At 34.0% G+C, this 19,193-nt stretch overlaps 1 protein-coding gene across 2 annotated transcripts in view; it reads right to left on the bottom strand.

Moving 5' to 3' along the window:
* LOC129221912 (DNA topoisomerase 3-beta-1-like) overlaps nucleotides 1–8,357 on the bottom strand; it is a 43,505-nt gene extending 35,148 nt beyond the window's left edge. For both annotated transcript variants that reach the window (XM_054856288.1, XM_054856290.1), the window contains exon 1: nucleotides 8,000–8,357. In XM_054856288.1, coding sequence (XP_054712263.1) covers nucleotides 8,000–8,233 — 234 coding nt within the window. In that variant the 5' untranslated portion in view covers nucleotides 8,234–8,357. The remainder of the gene's footprint in view (nucleotides 1–7,999) is intronic.
* Nucleotides 8,358–19,193: the final 10,836 nt, after the last annotated feature.

Here is a 19,193-nt window from a genome sequence, read left to right on the forward strand (position 1 = left end):
GGAAAGAGTACCTGATGAATGCCCCTCCAGCAAGATGGGAGATCATATAATATTCCGTTTTTGGGGATTCAATTTCAAAAAATTGCTGGGGCCCTTAAAGCTAACAAATATGATCTACAATCGCAGTTTTTAGATTGCAAATTCGAAAAATTGAAGGAGAAGGAATCTCTGAACCTTTTCTGATAACCTCATTGCAGACGCTCTTTGAAAATTTTCCAGAGGAAAGCCCTAAACCTACCCCCCCCCCCTCCTCTGTAACATCAGTGAAAGTTGTGTACGCATTTATGCAACTTCAAAATCAAAATATTTGGAAAGAAATGTAGATCAATTTGAAAAATCGTTCGAGGACAATCCCTGAAGTCATATCGTTTTCACCAATGTCAGCAAATATGGTATATAATCGCATTTTTAAGACATGAAAATTTAAAAAATTTTCAAGGAGGGTACTTGAACCTTTTCTCCCCTTAACGATACCAAATATCGGCAAAAACTAGGTTTAAGAACTAGAATTCCGAAAATTCTACGGGGGAGGACCTGCGGACCACCTATCTCTATGTGCTCATCAGCAAATATTGACTGAACCCCTACTTTTCTCATCTTATTTCTTCCATATACAATGTCTGTATTAAATATGATTGAAAAAATTGCTGGGAAAGAGAGAGAGAGATGGAAAGAGAGAAGCATGAGCACCGAAGATAATTTCATTGGAGAAAAGATGTGACCTAGCTCCCCCTACTTTTAAAACGTTCCTACGCCTCTGATGTTGCCATGATGCTCTGTGCAAGATTTAGAAGTGGCTGTTCAAAATTTGGGTATTTGTCCATCTGCCTCAGAACAACATCAAAAGTTAAATTAGCTCAATGTCGGTCCATATTGCGTCATGTATTGCAGCAAAAAGGGTTCAACGCGCTACTGAAGTTCCACTGTATTTATCTCCTTTCTTAGCTTGTATTTGTTTAATTGTCTAGATTTTGGGAGCTTCCTTCTAGGGACGCTACAGTCAAACCTCATTATCGCAACACCCGGATTTCATGACACTCCGGATGTCACGTCCCTTTTTCAAAGTCCCAAACTAATGCCATATTATTTTAATATTAAGTGGCTTCGGATTTTATGACAGTTTTTTTGGTGCAATTCCGGTTACGACGACACTTCGAGCTGCGCAAATTCAAATATTTCTTGGCAACTGAAAAATTTTCAGTAAAATAATGAAAACACCTAGAAATGTTTGTTGTAGGAACTTCGAATCTGACAAGAGATTTGACCAGGTGTAACACCTCAAGAATGGCGGGGGGCAAGTAGATAAGTTCTGAAAGGTACAGGTTTCAGATTTTGACAAGATGAGGGACAATAGAAAGGAATTCAAAGCAGGTGGATTGTAATACTGGACGAGGGAAACAGCAGAAGAAGAGAAAGACCATAGCTACCTGAAGCTGTAGGTAGTCACTACAAGCTTCTCCCATGAGAGAAAAAGAGATAAGAGTTCCTCATTAGATTGAAGGGGGGGGGGGGAACTCTTAAGTGGATAAAAGAATTAAAAAGGGGTTTTTTCACCTTTGAAAGGTGGGGCTTAGCTGTCAAGATCTAATAAAATTGCAAACAAAAGTAAAGAGTCTTGAATAGGTTTCTTTCTTGCTGATAGTTTCGTGGAAAGGAGGAGTGTTAAAATTGCTATTCAAAAGTTTAGCAAACACAAATTGGAAAGTATTTTACAATTGGGGGAAAAAAAGAGTGAAGTTTGCTTTTTTTAATAATTTTTGTTATATCCAGGGTTGGCAGGTTTCTGCCAAGGCGGTAAAAACCACTGGTAGAAACCGGTTAAAACCGGCATGGCAAACACCCCTTTCTGCCACATTTATGGCAGAAACTCAAAAAATGACATAAATGCAATTCCTGACATACAATAGAAAATGTATAAGAAAAATAATTAAATATTAACCCAAATACAATTTATTTACAACACTATCACCATTCAAAATCAAATTTTACATTGTTTTCACACTGCAGCAGCCTGTAATAAAATACAAGTTTTGACGCTGTTTCTAAACATAAACAATTTCTTAATTTGTTGTGCACAAAGGAGAAATTTGAGAAGATTCTTTCAATCCCATCAAAACATCGATGTTAGAAATTAAAACATCGATCTTTTTATCAATGTATAACATACATTTTTGAATATACTACACTAATTTAAGCAATACAAAACAATACGTATCCGACGAATATATTGAAAATACTGAACCTCAAATCATAAATATAATTTAATAAGAATAATTTTGCAACAGCTTGGTATTATAGTTGGGTAAAAATTGATAATAAGACAAGCACCGGTTAATACAATCTAGTTATAGTAATAAGGAAATATTTTCAAACTGAATTAAACTAAAAGTAAATTTACATCAAAAAAGAATCTAAGAAAAAATGCATCACGCACTTACCGTCAGTTGAATGATGAGAAAAAGTTGTGTAAATTATTTTAAAAATACAAAATTAACTCTAACAATAATTTTTAAGAGTAAGAAATATGTGTTGTACTGTTAGTTAATAATTAAACACAAATTTAAGGTAATAGACGGACGACTTGTTGGAGGAAATTGATAAGTAAGCCAGAATATTGGTGTTGACAGTTTGGAGAAAAAGAAGTTTCCTTACTTTGTCCCCCCAGAAGGGCATTTCTGTTTTCGCAGACTATCCCACCAGTCTGAGAAACATCTCTTTCAATGGAACAGAAGTTACCATCACTATCAAATGCATATATGATTTTCCTTTAGTTTAAGAACTGGAGCCTTGAAATAGATTGCAAGTTCTGGCACCAGACTACCAGTGTCAGGTTCTTCCAATAGCTTTGATCTCTTTTTTACTCTCTAGTTAATCTTTTACTATCTTGTAGTCATCTTCAAAAAAATCATCCTCTACGCAGAAAAATTGTTCTTATAAAATGGGTGCAAAAAATGATTTTTTTTTGGCAACTCCATTAGTAAACTTAATTACCTAGCGAGAAGATTGGAGCAAAATTTTATGATAATTTTCAATTAAAATGCAAAATCAGCATCGGAAAAACATCGAAAGTCCAAAAACATTGAAAGTAAAACATCGATGTTAAAAACATCGATGTTTTAATAAAAAAATCGATGTTTCCAAAACATCGACATCCATGTTGCACCCCTAGTTTCAACCAATGAAACTCTTTACATTTATGAGTCAGTGAATCTAACCAATTATATTGTTTCTTACATACAGCAAAGTTGAAGACTGTGTTAATACTTATATAATTGGATTATTAGCTTTCCATAGAAATCAAAATTGGGGGGGGGGGGGGGAGAGAGCTCTTTGTTCTTTGAGAATAGCTTTATTCAGTTATATTAAGTGTAAAATGACAAGTTTCTGAATTTTAGAATTTAATGAAATAAAAAAAATCTGTATTTATTTAAATATTTGATATATCACACTTTATATTAAATGCAAACAAAATAATTATAAACAAACTGAAAAATTTGTTACTTACAACATTACAAGGCTAAAATTTCTAACACATAGCAATTTCAACTACAATAAATTTTACTTTGCTTTAGAAATGTCAGTCTTGTTATTTAACATATTTTTACACTAATTATTAAATAACTATTATATTAAGTTTTTGCAATGACGAAATGAGTTATATATTTTATTTTACTTAATTGCCTGTCATTAAGTAATTACTAGAGCTATTAAAAACGTTTTCTAGTTTTTGCCAGTTTCTACCAGTTTCTGCCGGTTTTTACCGGTTATAACCAGTTTCTGCCACTGGCAGGGCAAAAACCAGTTTCTGCCGGCAAGAAGCCAACCCTGGTTATATCTACCAATGATTCAAATTTGCATTAGTTTAATATAATTAAAAATATATAAAGCTATTAATTTCTTCATTAAATCTAATTCTGTAGTTAACTAATGTTTAATTATGAATTTTTAAACTATTCCGGTTATGACGTCACTCTGGCTATGATGACACTTTGTTGACAGTCCCAAAGGTGTCGTGATAACGAGGTTTGACTGTATTTTCAATGTTCCTGAGTGTATATTGATGATGATACTTCCACAGCTTTGTGTTTGAAAAACATCAATAAGAGTAATGACATGATTTATCCTTCACCAATGTTTAGACCAATGATTCCCAACCTGGGGGCGATCGCCCCCAAAGGGGCGATCGAACTCTTCTAGGGGGCGATAAATTTCTGGGGGGCGATAGAGGGGCGACCGGTATTTGAATACCTGGTAATGGGAAATTCTTGACCTTTCAAAAACTATATTTATTAAAACAAATCGGTTCACAATTCCGAAATATCTTCCAGAATACCTATGTTGTGTAATACCGAACCAAGCATATGGCACGTCAAATCAAAAAAAGTGGTTTGCAGAAAATAAGGCATGTATGATTTACAGCTCAATCAAATCTGTTCGGATAAAAAAAATTCCAAAAGCGAAAAATATCTTTTATTTTATTGCCGTTTTCACGAGGAAGAAAAAAAATCTTGTAAGCACTGTCTGACCGTTGGCTCTGGTTATATATTTAACGCCTGAAAAGTGGATGGATATGTGTAGGAATGGATTTTTGCATTTACTTATCAGTTGTCATTCAGAATCTTGCAATCAGCGCATAAACCTCCTTACATAGTTTTATTGTTTGATTTATGTACATGTTTCGTAGTGTGAAAGTTCGATATGAATTCGAAAAAGAAGTGCCGGCAGTATTCAGCAGAGTATTTAAAATTTGCTTTTGTCGTGTCACCGCAAAATGTGCAGTTTCCGCATTGTCTTTTGTGCGATAAAACGTTTTCTAGCAATGAAGCCCTCGCGAATGAAAGAGCATTGTCAAGAGTACATGATGACAAAGTAGATAAACCTCTTAGTTATTTTCAAGACCTCAAAACAAAAGCGGATAAACGGCCAAAGGTGGGTGAATTACTTAGAAGACAAAGCAACAGATCTTGACAAAGAGTTTCTTGCTTCTTACGAAGTGTCTTTTTTGATAGCAAAATGTGGTAAGCCTCATACGATTGGCGAATCTCTTATTCTACCGGCTGCTAAAAAAATAGTTGAAATTTTGCTTGGTGAGGACTCCAGTAAAAAGATAAGTCAATCTCTCCTCCTGAGTAACACAACACAGTTTCCAGGAGAGTAGATGAAATGGCTGCTGACGTTGAGTGCAAACTCATAAATGTTTTGAAACAAAGTAAATTTGCACTACAGATTGATGAATCAACTATGACAGATAACATAGCTATTTAATTAGCTTATGTAAGGTTAATTAATGAGCTGAAAGCGATAACTGAGGAAATGTTGTTCGCCAGAACTTTGATTACTGATACAAAGGGATCGTCGATTTTTAAAGTGGTGAAGGATCATTTTGAAGAAAAAGAAATTCCATTGACAAATGTAAGTGCTTGCGCAGCAGATGGTGCCCCTGCCATGGCAAGTCGTCATATTGAGTTTCTTGCACACCTTAAAAAAGAAATGCCAGAAGTGATTACCATCCATTGTGTCATTCATCGTCAACACTTGGCTGCAAAAAAAAATGAGTGGTGTTTTACATGAAACCTTACAATTAGTCATTACTGGTATTAACAAAGCTAATTCTCTCAATGATCGCCTGTTTCGAGAGCTTTGCCAAAAAAAATGATGAAAAATTCGAACGCTTGCTTTTACATACGTCTGTGAGATGGCTTTTCAAAGGAAACTATTTGCGCCGTTTCTTTGAAATATTCGACTCTGTAGCTGAGTTTCTCGACTTGCATGATCCTGCTTTAAGTGAGAATTTGAAACAGTGCAAATTGGAACTTGCGTATCTCACAGATATTTTTGAAAAAATGAACAAGTCAACATTAAGCTTCACGGAAACAAGATGAACCTCATCAAGGTCAAAAGCATAATTTCAGCATTCATTGCCAAATTCGAAATCCACAAGGCAAATATTGGCCGTAAAGTATTTATCCTGTTTCCGACTTACCTTGATCAGTTAAAAAAGAACATGGAATCAAGGTTTGCAGATTTGACTAACTTACAAATTCCTGACTGGATTTTAGACTCATTTAGTTTTGAAGATGTGAATGAACTGGAAAACTCTTTTCAGACAGAGTTTATGGATTTGAAATTTGATTGTGAATCAAAAATTACTTTCAAGCAATACGCTTACGAACTTGTTTGGGTGAAGCTTATGGGTACTTACCCACAACTTTAGAAAAAAGTTGAACAGCTCCTCATCTCATTCCCCTCAACATATTTAGTTGAAAGAGGATTTAGCTCTGTAGTGCCGCTTCTCACGAAGCAAAGAAATAGATTGGACATCTGCCTCAAAGGGGACCTCAGATTAAATCTCACTAATATAAAGCCAGACATCAAAGCTTTAACGGAGTTCCGTCAAGCACAAGGCAGCCATTAAAAAGGTTTAAAAAAAAAAAAAACAAATCTTAACAGCTAAAATTTTCAATTTTTTCCGGATTTCAATTTAAAAAAAATCATGTTACTGAAAAATGTAGTATTTTTATTTTTGCTAAGTATGTAAATGCCGTTGGTTAATTAAAGCACTTCAAATTACGTTTTTTCTTTTTTTAAGGGGGGAGGGGAAGGGGTTAAGAATAAAAAAATTCAGTTTTAAAAGCTAATTATTGCTTCAGCATGCACTTTTTGAAACTTTAAACTAAAATTAGGCATTCAGTAACCTTAATCTTCACTAAAATCAGCGCCATCTTATTTGTATTTTTAAGGGAAGAACGTGGGGGGGGGGGGAGCGATAGGTTAATTTAACTTCCGAAGGGGGCGATGGGCCAAAAAAGGTTGGGAACCACTGGTTTAGACACTCAGTAGTTTCTAGATTTTATGAAGTGCTCTATTGGGAAATTAAAACCTAAAATTTATTTTACAGAAATTGAGCATTTTTGAGGTAAATAACTTTATGCATAAACTTCAATAGTTAATAATACCCAATTTCCTTGAACAAAAAAAAAAAAAAAAATCTAAAAGGAATTATATTTATCTTGGTTTTAAGTGTTTTTAAAACAAAAAGGTTTCTTGCTGAAAATGAGTAAAAAAACAAATGCTCTTAAATGGAAAAAAACGAAGACTACTCTTTAAAGTAAAGATCTCAATTAACAAGAATTTGCTAAAAATTTTATGGCTGATATATTTATAATAGGTGAAGCTTAATTGCTTTACTAAATGAGAAGAATATTTTATTACCACTTCAACAATGAAATAAAATAGCATAATAGCTCTTGTTTGTTGGTAAAACATTTGCTTTTGACTTGAACACCTTCCTTCTTAATAAAAATGAGCCATAAATTTTACGGCCTTTATTTTTTTCATTCTTTTTTATGAAAATTTTAAAAATGCTTTGAATTCTTTGAACCTGAACAGGGAAATAATAATGTCAAGTTTATATGAGAAATAGGTCAGAATGATTTTTAAACTTTCAAAATGGTACACTGATGGTCAAAATCTAAACTGAACATTTTAATTTACTTCACTTGAACATAATAAGGCATGTTTTTATCCGTTTTAAGTAAAATTTATGTGCAAAACATACTTAAAAAAAGGCATAAAATACTTGAACATTTCAATTTTGGAAAAGCGCAACACTGTATTATACAAAATCTTTAAACATTGATTGCTGAACATTTTGTTAAATATGTTTTCTTAAAAGTAAGTAGAAATATTTGCGAATTCCCATTGAAAATTCACTGCGGTCACGTTAAGATTTCTGTCTTTCAAACTGGTAATAGTTTGGAACTTCCTTTCATACCTAGTCATACACATACATAGATACAAGAAAGAATAGGTAGCTTGCATGATATACAGCAGCTCCTTGAGTCATACCTATATTTGCACAAACAAGTATCTAGCTTAGAATTCTGTTTTTAGCATTTAAAGAATGAAGGATTCTTAAAAGATGATGAAGATGAAAATAGTAAAAATGATTCACCCAATTAATATACCCAAATGTAATGATGAAATAAGAGTTACATACTGGGTCTACCCTGTCCCAATTGTTATATTTTGGCAAAAAATCTGTACTCATAACATGTCCGCAAACTGATGTCATTTTAAATTTAACGGATTGAGAATTGAATATGCCATCATATTCATAAACAGCACAGGCGGAGCTGAGTCCTTTACGTTGTTTTACGTGTCCATTGGATAAAATGTGCGCTAGTGATTGTGCTAAGGACGGTTTTTCCGCAACCATCAGAACTTGCTTCATTTTTGTTTAAAGTCCTGTAAACCTCGCCGAAACAAATGAACTGCTGCCGATGCATTAACATGTAAACAAACATTAAATAGCACTTTTCGGCGTGCAATAAAAAAAGAAACAAGAAAAACAGAAACACGCCGGTATCATCTGTGGAGTTGAGATGTTACAAAGCTTCATAAATTTATCAAGAAATTATAGAGTTAACAAAACCTCCATCAATTAATCCGATTTTTTAAAATCGTTTATGTGTGGCAACATCTTTATTTTTATTTACATATTAAGCATTTGGAGAAGTGTAATAAGAATTTAGATATGCGGTTGTGTGATGGAAATAAGCATTACATACTTTTCATAAGTTTTTCAACAGCGTTGAGTATTCTAGGTAATGAACAGGATTCGTTTCCTAATATTCCTGAAATTCATTTTTCTTTGTCACTAGTGGCTTTAAAGTTAGATGACGAGATCATTTCAGCCGTGACTTCCGTTAAAATAGTGACCTCTGTTATTATAGAGGGCTTCCATTTGAAAAATACCTTCTTACCTCTATCGATCTGTCAAGTGCAATCTCTCTTTTATATGCTCATTCTCTATTTTTCTAATGGGGCGACGTTAGAGCTTTTACAGACGGTGCGATCCCTGATATAGCACTCATTCTTTCATGTAGCACCACTATCGGCGGATGCCATTACCATCAGAATTTTAAAGCCTAATTTTTCCACTAGATGGAGACCCATGGTCTCTCTTCAGTGCGGAACTACACCAGAAATTCGACTTCGCAAAGAGCATTCCAAGTTAAACGAGTATACTTAAGGAAACTTTTACATGTCGCATAACCATACGACAGAGACACTATCAATTTTCTGCATCTTGAAAATCCACCGATTGGAGCCAGGTTCAATCCTGCACTTTCGGAAAGTGTTGTTCCTTATTTTCTCGAGTAACTCATTCTATGACACTCCGTTAAGCAAGGGTACCCACACTCACCCTCTCCCCCCCCCCCCGCAATGCTGGGACTTCTCCCAAGAATGAGACTCCACAAGAGATCAAGGCCGTCTAATAAAACACTTCGTAAAAATTTCAATGGCATAATGACCCCACCTCCGCCCCCCACCCCTTACTCTCAAACGTTAGACGAATGCAGCACCGTTCATCTAGAGAAAGAGAAGAAATTTAAATCATGGCATTGTGAATATGATGATGGAGATGTGAAATATAATTATTTCCTTTTTTTTTAATGGCATAAAACCATTAATAAAGTACATGACGCATCATGAAGGGGCGTAAAATGTCTCTACTATGCAGCATTTATAGAAGCGAATAGTCCTAAAAGTTGTGGAGGCGGAGCAGTGACGTAGCTAGAAAGAACATTTGGAGGAGGATACATTTAGTTTTAGTTCTTTTCTACAATTAAAAGAATTTCTGGGTTTCTACCAGATAAAAAATTTTTAATTTTCCCGAGGAGAGAGGGAGGCAAAGGTGTATACCCTTAAATTTCACAAAATAAAAGAAGCAAAAATGCCACTGCTGCTTACATATAATTACATTAATTTTTCAAAGCCGCAATTGCCTCCCCCCCCCTTAATGACGAACTTTATTCTTGGGATCCCTCTAATTGACAGGCCTGGTTTCAAAACCTTAGCTACGCTCCTGGGGCGGAGATACAATATTTATATCATTTCAGTTTCTTTTTTAAATTATTCCTTCACAGCCCAAAAAAGTGCCTAGAGTTAAAGAATCTCTAATGCAATTTATACTTTATTATTATTTTAATGCACTTTTTTAATATGTTCACTAGTATTTAGGAGTCCCTCCCCATGCGTGGTATTTTGAAACAACGTTATTATTCCTCCAAATGAATTTTACGAATTGAAAAATGTACATAGATATACCTACTTTGGTAAAAACCATGAAAAAATGTATAATATTTAAAGGATGTTTGACGAAATTTCCTTTACCCCTATTTTTCTGTTTCATTCTTACCTTTTAATATATTTAAAGGGTGTAGGAAATTTTTTAAGTGGCGGCGAAATGGGAGGTAAACCATTTAAAGGTATCCGAGACTTTCTTTTTTTTAAGCAGTAATATACATAAGACTTTTACGAAAATTTATCCAGTAACCTTTTTTTGCTCAAAACACTAAAAATTGTCGAAATCAGTCAAATCATCAACTCTTAATTTTGAGTAAAATGGGGTTTTTGCTTTTTGTAAAATCACATTTTTTTGGCAGAAATTTGCTTAAAAAAAAATGTTGCATACATATATATAACATATATATACACACACATTAAACGAAAATGTATTGCAATTTTTGAGCTTAAACAGTTCCACTAATTGATATACTAGTTCTGCCCATACATTTACAGTATTAATGAAGTAATATATAATGAATGAAGTATATTTGATTAGACAGTATTTATAAAATATATATTTGATTTATACAATATTAATCAAAATAGTGTTTGCAAGTGGAACACTGGAAATGAAAAAATCATTTAAATTTAAGTTTATAAATTTTTGAGTACATAACTTTGTGCTACAAATTTCAAAACTTTCATTTTTTTTCCTAGTAGAAAGAAGCCTCTTTGGTGGAGGGGGAAAAAAAACGAAGAAAAATGATTTCCCCCGAAAATTTCCCGTTTTTTTTTTTTCTACCACTCCCATTTCTATCCAAAAACGATTTCTCATTTGTGCACTTTGTAGTTGGCTCAATAAGTCGAGCACGAAGTGCAACTATAGATCGTTGGGTGGTATCCGAACTACCAGCAATAAGTAGGAAAAAGTGTGATATCGCTCAATAACATCCATGATCTTGCTGGAATTCGAACCTGACCCCGGTGCGGTCGTCTTTTCGAAACTTACTACACTGCCATTGAGATGGTTTAAAAAAAATTAACTTTTGTAACAGAATTTCGTCTTCTCAAAACTTTTTTTTTCAGATCGGAAATATTTTTTATTATTTTCCAGATATTATTCTGTGCAGAAATTGCATTGAGAACTCTCAAGCTGCTGTATTACCCAAAGGTCTGAAAGCTACCCCTGTTGTCCTAACCATTACTACCTTGGGGAGTGCAGTCAAACTGCCATGCAATTATTGGTAAGAGTGTAAAAATCGCATATTGCGACACAATGATGAGTGTTCACGGTAGGTTTTTATGAACAGTTTATCATGTTAAGTTTCGCAGTCGCCCTTGAAACTAACTACGCTTCAAGCAATAAATGTACACTTTTTCCATGCTAATTAGCAGGATTTGAACTACAAGTTTTCGGCTTCAAAATATTACTCATGAAATGATAAAATATATATATTGAAATGTATTATACACAGTATTTCATTCAAAACATTAAATGCAAATCTAACAAAACTGATACCACATCTTTTGGGGTTACTAGTACAAGGACTTTTCTTTTCGGTGTAGAAAGAATGGGTATGTTTTAGGGTAAAAATATTTCTCATAAATCAACTATTTTAAGTTATTACAATTTTTATTTTCTGGCTTTTTATATGCTTTTTTAATGGGCAAAGTTTCGATCTTTTTGCTAAAAAAAGATCAAAAAATAAAAGAGAAGTTTTTAAATCAACAAATTTTACTTCATATCTTAGAAAAGAAAAGTTTATTTTGTACATAGACAATTCCATACACAACAGGTTAACAGTTACGTATGTAACTGTCGAAGAAAAATATTGTCAATACGAAATTTCAGACAAAGAAGTATTTTTTATTCAAAATTCAAGAGATTATGGTTCACCGGAAAATGCATTTTTTTTTCTTTGCATCTCATTATTAACAATCCTAAGATGGAAAAACATGTACTTTAAAAGAGAAATTTTTAAGCATAAAATAAATATAAGTAACTTGCATATTTTTAGATTTGCGGTGGAATGATATACTTGTCATTCAAGGGCCAATCTAGGTAAATGATACACACAGGTTCTCAGGATGAAAGGAGAAATGAGAAAACAAACTGATAACAGCAGAGAAAGAGAAATAAGAGGCGGAATTCTAAAAATAAAAATATCACCTTGTGACTGCGAAGAAAGTATATTTGATTTTCCTAAACGAAAAGAAATTTGATACCAATAAAGATCAAGATTGGCGGTCGTAAAACCACCATATGGTTTTTAAATGAAAAAGGGGTGGGGGGGGGTTAGTAATTGAAAATGTATCATTGGCCACTCAATCTCCACTTTCCCTAACGCCACTCCATGTTGTCAGCTAATGTTATTGCAAAAAATTAGTTACATCAAACTGATAATTTTTAGTAGTAATTAAAAAACTAATTAATTGCTTTTGGTTTACAAAAAAAGAAAGGCGACCAAAAAAAAGGAATGGCGACTGTATTGCTACTGGTGATCAGAAAAACTTCCCAATCGTGATCTAGTGATGCGCTGTTCTAGAACAATTCCAAATTTTCTGACGAAATCAAGAGTCAGTTTGCAAGCAAGTTCTGTACGTGTTGTTTCTCCGCTAGCAGAGTGTCAACGCAGAGAAAACAACTTGTTTTCAATACGCTGCTCTCCTTTTTTGAAGTTAGGGGCCATTCATAAATTACGTAAGGATGATTTTGGCGATTTTTGAATTTCCTTCCCCCATGTAAGGGTACATAAGATTTTTCAACCCCTCCCCCCCCTCGTGCTATTCTTAAGTAAGATTCCATTTCGTTTTCCAAAATGATAAGATGACGAATCCATGAATCTTGTATGACTTGAATCGTCATTAAATTCAATATTATTAAATTAAACCTTATTTTAACAAGAAATATCTCCTTTAAAGTTAAAATTTAGACTACATGTTTTTTGACATTTTTTTTTTCTTTTTTGGCATATGATGCGATACTAATTAAAAATAAAACAAGTAATACGTAGTGCGATTTTTTAATTTTATTTTACACCATTCATTCCTTGTAAAACACATAAAAACCAGCTCATTCTAATAAGTCTGTTACCTTCCAGACGAAAATGAAATAGGATCCCCGTCAAACCATTTGATCGCATGATTTCTAATGTAAAATACAGACTTGATAAATATTACGTAAGATTGGGCTTGGACCCCCCTCCCTCAAGTAAGGGTTTGTAGAGATTTTTCGACCCCCCCCCCCCTCGGGACCGTTGCGATCTTCTGCAGCTCCTAGTGTTTTGAAGGTTTGAGTATAAAGTAATCCGCAGGGCCTGATTAAGATATCAGGGGGCCCTAGACCATATGCTTTTTCGGGGCCCCTGTGCAGTCAACTCTTACAATTTTAGCTATTGGCGAAAACAATTTTAGCTATTGGTTAAAAAAATTGGCCATTTGGAGGCCCTAGACCAAGACCTAGTTGGCCTATTCAGTAATCAGGCCCTTTAATCCGTCATTACATCACACATTCAACTTTTTTGAGCTTTCCCTCTGTCTATTGAAGGTAATTTGTTCAAATCTAAGGTAACTAGATAAAATTTTGTTTTAAATTTAACAGCAGTAAAAGCATTGTGTTTCGTAAGAAAATTACTTTCACAATAAATAAAATAGGGATCCTCCCAATTCGCTGCATTTAATTAATATTTGGGTGCGTTTTTATGTCATCAAAAAATCGTTATTATTACTTTTTTTTTAATTGAGCAATTGAATTTTAAATGCCCTATTGATTAAATGAATTTCTTTAAAAAAAAAAGTCCGGTCGCAGCTTAAAAAATCGGGATAGATGGGCCAGGGCCTGATTAACGCACGGTCCTGTGGGTCCGTAGACCTGGGCACCATAATTTTAAGGGCACCAAAAGAGCACAAATTTATTTATGTCCTTTTTTTTTAAACTAGTACTTTGATAATGTGCAGGTTTTATTGTGAGAGGGGCACCAAATTGAACTAAGACCTGAGCATCACTTTGGCTTGATAGGACCCTGTAGATGGCCACCTTAGTCCCTCCCTTCAAATTCCAAGCTACTACATTTCATTTTTTGTGAAATAATAACGTGAGAAAAATGCGAAACATACTTATTTAGTCAATTCTTCTTTCCTTAAACACGTGTACCGATTTATTTTACCTTTCTCCGATCTATTGATAATTTTGGACTCAGAAAAGTGGAGGGGCAAGGTCCCTTCACTTTTGAAAGGGAGGGGCAGCTTCCCCCTTGCAACCCCGTATGAGCCGCATATGGACTGTTTGGAAACTGCTCTTGAATGCTGATGTGAAGTTATCAAAATAACTGGTCCTACATTCTCATATTTTATGCACTATAATAAATAATACAAATCTTGTGATACTGTGAAGTTTTTAATTTTTTATTTTTATTTTCTTTTAACATTTAGAAATGTTACTTTTATGGTTCAACGTCGGGGACGCCCAAGCCTACCAACCGGGGGGGGGGGGGTCATGGCACACACTGGGCCACTAAAATTTTAAGAAAGTGTTTGGGTGGTCGCCATTGCTCTTGTGAGGATGGGTAACCCTGTTCAACATTGCACTCCTTTTATCAATATATTTAATTTTACATCCCATTTCTCTCATGCTCACACCCTTGAGTGCCAGGATAACTACGAAACAGATTAATAATCCACTTTAAATTATTTTTATAGTTATTAAGTCTCAATTTTCGATAACTACAAGTACGTTGTACTTAAAAAGTTTGTGTTTTATGCCAGTAGACGCAATCTCACTACTAAAATACGAATGGAGCAGACACAAATATAGAAATTGTGGCACAAAGTTACCTTTCAGCTGATTGACTGAAGTTTAAATAAAAGAAAGACCTGTTTCTTCTGATGGAGCAAAGTATTTTCTTTTTCGTTCCTCTTTTTCTTACCTTTTAGCAACATTCGTCTTGGAATTGAAGGTCGTGTTTGGCGCAAGCGCGACCTGCGAGGCAACGAGACAGAAGTTGTTCTGGACATGCACGACGATGAAACCCGAAACCGGGTATTTAAGGATAAGGACCATTCGCTAATCATCAGAGAAGTTACAGAAGAAGACTTGGCTTATTACTTCTGCTATAGTACAGAAGAGCAGGATGGACAGCCGAAAATGGATATTCTACTTGACGGTAAGAATGTCGCTATAAAAAATGTTTGAGAATTAAAGGGTTTCCGGTGTACAGATGTACTGTTTAGTGTTTGGTGTTTACAATACCGTGCCATTTGGAATTTCGTGCCATTTTGAATCTACTGGGCAAGCTGGAAATAATTTTTATGTGTTTTTCTGCATTAATGCAGCTGTTCCATTTCTCTAAACTCTTACCTAATAAAAAGAACAAAACGCATAAATGTATGATGTTGAAAATATCCAAACCCCACTTAGGGTAACATCCCCAGTAATTGGCACGGCACCAGTAATTGGCACTTCCAACAAAAATGTCCTAAAAAAGACTCGTATCCAATTTTTTTTTTAAAAAGAAGGCTATATACCAACTAAATGTACATTAATTTTAAAGATTATAACTTCAATTCATGTTACTAAATGACAGCAGTTCGTAGGAAAGAGAAACAATTGTGGCTTGTGTCAAATCAGCCATTTTTGTTGCAAAAGCTTCTTTTCTGGCTTATATTAAGGGAAGCATGCACATAAATCCATTAAAACCTGACTTAGGATATATTTTAAATTTTCGTTGTCAAAAGTTTTGTTTAGTTGAAAGATGTTACTTTAATTGTGTAGAAGTATATTTTCGTCCCTATTTGGAATTTTAAAATAATGATGGGTGCCATTTACTGGTGCTTCAGTTTTGCTAGTCCCCAGTAATTGGCATGTGTGCCAAGTACTGGGGAAATAGCGTCATTTTCGCAATAAAGCTGAGTGAAGTGTCGTTACCTTCAGTTTTTTGCGTAGATTACGAATATGATAAAGCGAAAATTGAAATCGATAGCTTTTGTACAGTAATTGCCAACAACAAGTTCCGTCTAGAACTATACGAGCCTACTTTCCCGTATACCCATATCACTTTCTAGTACCTGATCAATATTCTCAAAAATAGCTAAAATCGCAAATTGTTTCAAACATATTTTTGCTAATTTCCAGGAATAAAGTATATCTCACACAACTAAAAAAATTAGATGCGTAAAAAAAAGCACCTTTTAAACAAAGCAACTGATACACTTTTTTCCCTTTAAAAAAATCTTTAACAGCTTTCAAAACGAAGAATAATAATTAAAATTAATAAGCTCATTAAAATAAATACATCATATCAAAAAAAAAGTCGTTTCTTTTTCCCCTGTTACCAAAAATAATTTTTAAATGAATTAATTCACTTACCAAAATAAATAAAAACAATAAAATGTCAACTTAAAAAAATACTTTTCATCGTCAAAAAAAAAAAAAAATCGTTTGCGCATATCGTTATGTAGAAACATAAATGACTTCGAGTTTATTCGACAAAAACTGAATACCTAAATTAAAACTTCAGCGTGAAAATAAAAACAAATCATATCATCAATAATTATTTCACAGTGAAAACCATAGCTGCGGAGTCGGAGTCAATCTCATTTTGGGGTAAAGGAGTCGGAAACGAGTTTCCAAGAATCGGAGTCAGTCATTTGTCCTTCCGTGTATAAATTTTGCCAAAGCTACGAAGTCAGAGTCGAAGTCGGGGAGTCGGAGTCCGATTAATTGTCGGGCACAGGAGTCGGAGTCGGATGCCTCTAAATTCTTGGATTCGGAGTCTTTAGTTTGGCGTCGAGAGCTATTTCCAACAAAATTTGTTTGAAATAAATCCGCCTTCAAGTACGGAATCTACATTGACTTTCAGTTTCCCCATAGGCGCTAATGTTAAGTTTTGTTGAACTGTTCAAAATTGAACAAAAAAATAGTTCAAATCAAAAAGTGAAATATGGGAATGAGGTGTCCTCGTCGAGATCTTTCGAACAAAAAAAAGTTTGTTCGAATCGGACTATTCATTCAAAAGTCATTAGGGAAGGACAGACAGACCGACAGACATTTTTCCCCATCTCAATACCCTACTTTCCAATTTTTAATTTTTCGATATTTATTTAATTATTTTATTCATTTTTGATTTTTTTTTTTTTTTTTGCGACATTTTTAAGATGCATTAAGCCTTCTTTCATACTTTTTTCTTATTTTTCTGACTTGGGAAAGTAGGCTAAAAAAAAAAGCATCAAAATCATCAATTTTTGAAGTTGCGTCTTTTTGTCAATTTGAGTGACTTTCACCAGAAAAAATCCAAATGAAAGTTAGTCAGTAATTAATTTTATGCTTGGGGCTCCGTCCTCTGCTCGATTCGCTCGCTAACCCCTATTCGCCACCCACGGTACCTCAATGCCGCCTGCAGCGTGTGGTTTTTCAAGAGAAAGAAAACCGACTTGTTGCATTTGATAAATAAAAAAGAGGAAAACTTATGCAAAAAAGTATGCTATATGAGTTTTTAACTATACTTGGGGCAAACCTAACCTGGTAGCATTCGTAAAATCAAAACTGTAAACCGAAGGATGAAACAGCATTAATTTCAATATCTTTTCCATGGAACATTCCAAATTTATGTTTTTATTTCTCTAAAATACTTTTCCAACGTGAAGAAGAGTGATTTAGCATTAATTTATATAAAACTAGTGGTACCCGCACGGCTTTGCCCGTAATAGAAAAATTAAAAGGTCTTTTGGTTCGCCTGTGTGGCGAATTTTCTCGCCAATTGGCTTGTGCCCATTTACGGTTCCACCTTATGATAATTTCGTAATTACTCGTCCATCTTATGATAATTTTATTCTTAAAATTGGAATAGGAAAAGAACTACATCGAATTTTCGAAAAATCGCTTCGAGGTGCACACCCCCATGCTACAAACTAATTTTGTGCCAAATTTCATGAAAATCGGTTGAACGGTCTAGGCGCTATGCGCGTCACAGAGATACTGACAGACAGACAGAAATCCGGGCAGAGGGAGATCCCGACAGAGAAACTTCCAGGTTTATTATTAGTAAAGATAAAGAAGAAGAAAGATAAACACATTCTTCCTCATATTATCAAATTTATATGAAAAATGGGCTTAAAATTGGAATAGAAAAAGAACAAAATCGAATTTTCGAAAAATCGCTTTGAGGTGCACACCCTCATGCTACAAACTAACTTTATGCCAAATTTCATGAAAATCGGCCGAACGGTCTGGGCGCTATGCGCGTCACAGACATCCAGACATCTAGACATCCAGACATCCAGACAGAGAGACTTTCAGCTTTATTATTAGTATATAATAATATAAAAGAAAATTTCATGAAAATCGGCCGAATGGTCTAGGCGCTATGCGCGTCACAGACATCTAGACATCCAGACAGAGAGACTTTCAGCTTTATTATTAGTAAAGAAGATTCCCTACTTTACATTATCATTACTAATGTTTCTTATGATGATAAAATTTGTATGTAATTTAAAAGTAAAAAACAAAGTGATTTTCCAGTTCTATTAACATGTGCCAATTACTGGATCACAAGTGTCATACACTGGGGTATCAGGTGCCAATTACTGGAGATTTTGGTAACTTTTTATATACATATTTTTATAAATGTATCGATTCAAATATTTTTGATTTTAGTGAACTAAATAGATGCACAGATGTGCACTCTTTGATACAAAAATATTTGCAAGAGAATATTTTTTTTCTAAGTACTGAAAACAGAGGTAAGTTTAAGGACAAACTCTTAAAGTGCTAATTACTGGGGTCTTTACTGAGTAGATGTTAACTAAAACAAGAAGTTCTGTCTAGAACTAGACGAGCCTACTTTCCCGTATACCCATACTACTTTCTAGTACATGATCAATATTCTCAAAAATAGCTAAAATTGCAAATTTTTTCAAACATATTTTTAAAATACTTTAAGCTGATTTGTAGGAATAAAATATTCCTCACTCATCTGAAAAAATTAAATGCGTAAAAAAACAGAATCTTTTAAACAAAGCAGCTAATACACTTCTTTCCATTAAAAAAATCTTTAACAGCTTTCAAAACGAAAAAAAAATAATCAAAATTAATAAACTCATTAAAATAAATACATCATATCAAA

The sequence above is a fragment of the Uloborus diversus genome, chromosome 5 (assembly GCF_026930045.1).
Source record: "Uloborus diversus isolate 005 chromosome 5, Udiv.v.3.1, whole genome shotgun sequence".
Classification (NCBI taxonomy): Eukaryota; Metazoa; Arthropoda; class Arachnida; order Araneae; family Uloboridae; genus Uloborus; species Uloborus diversus.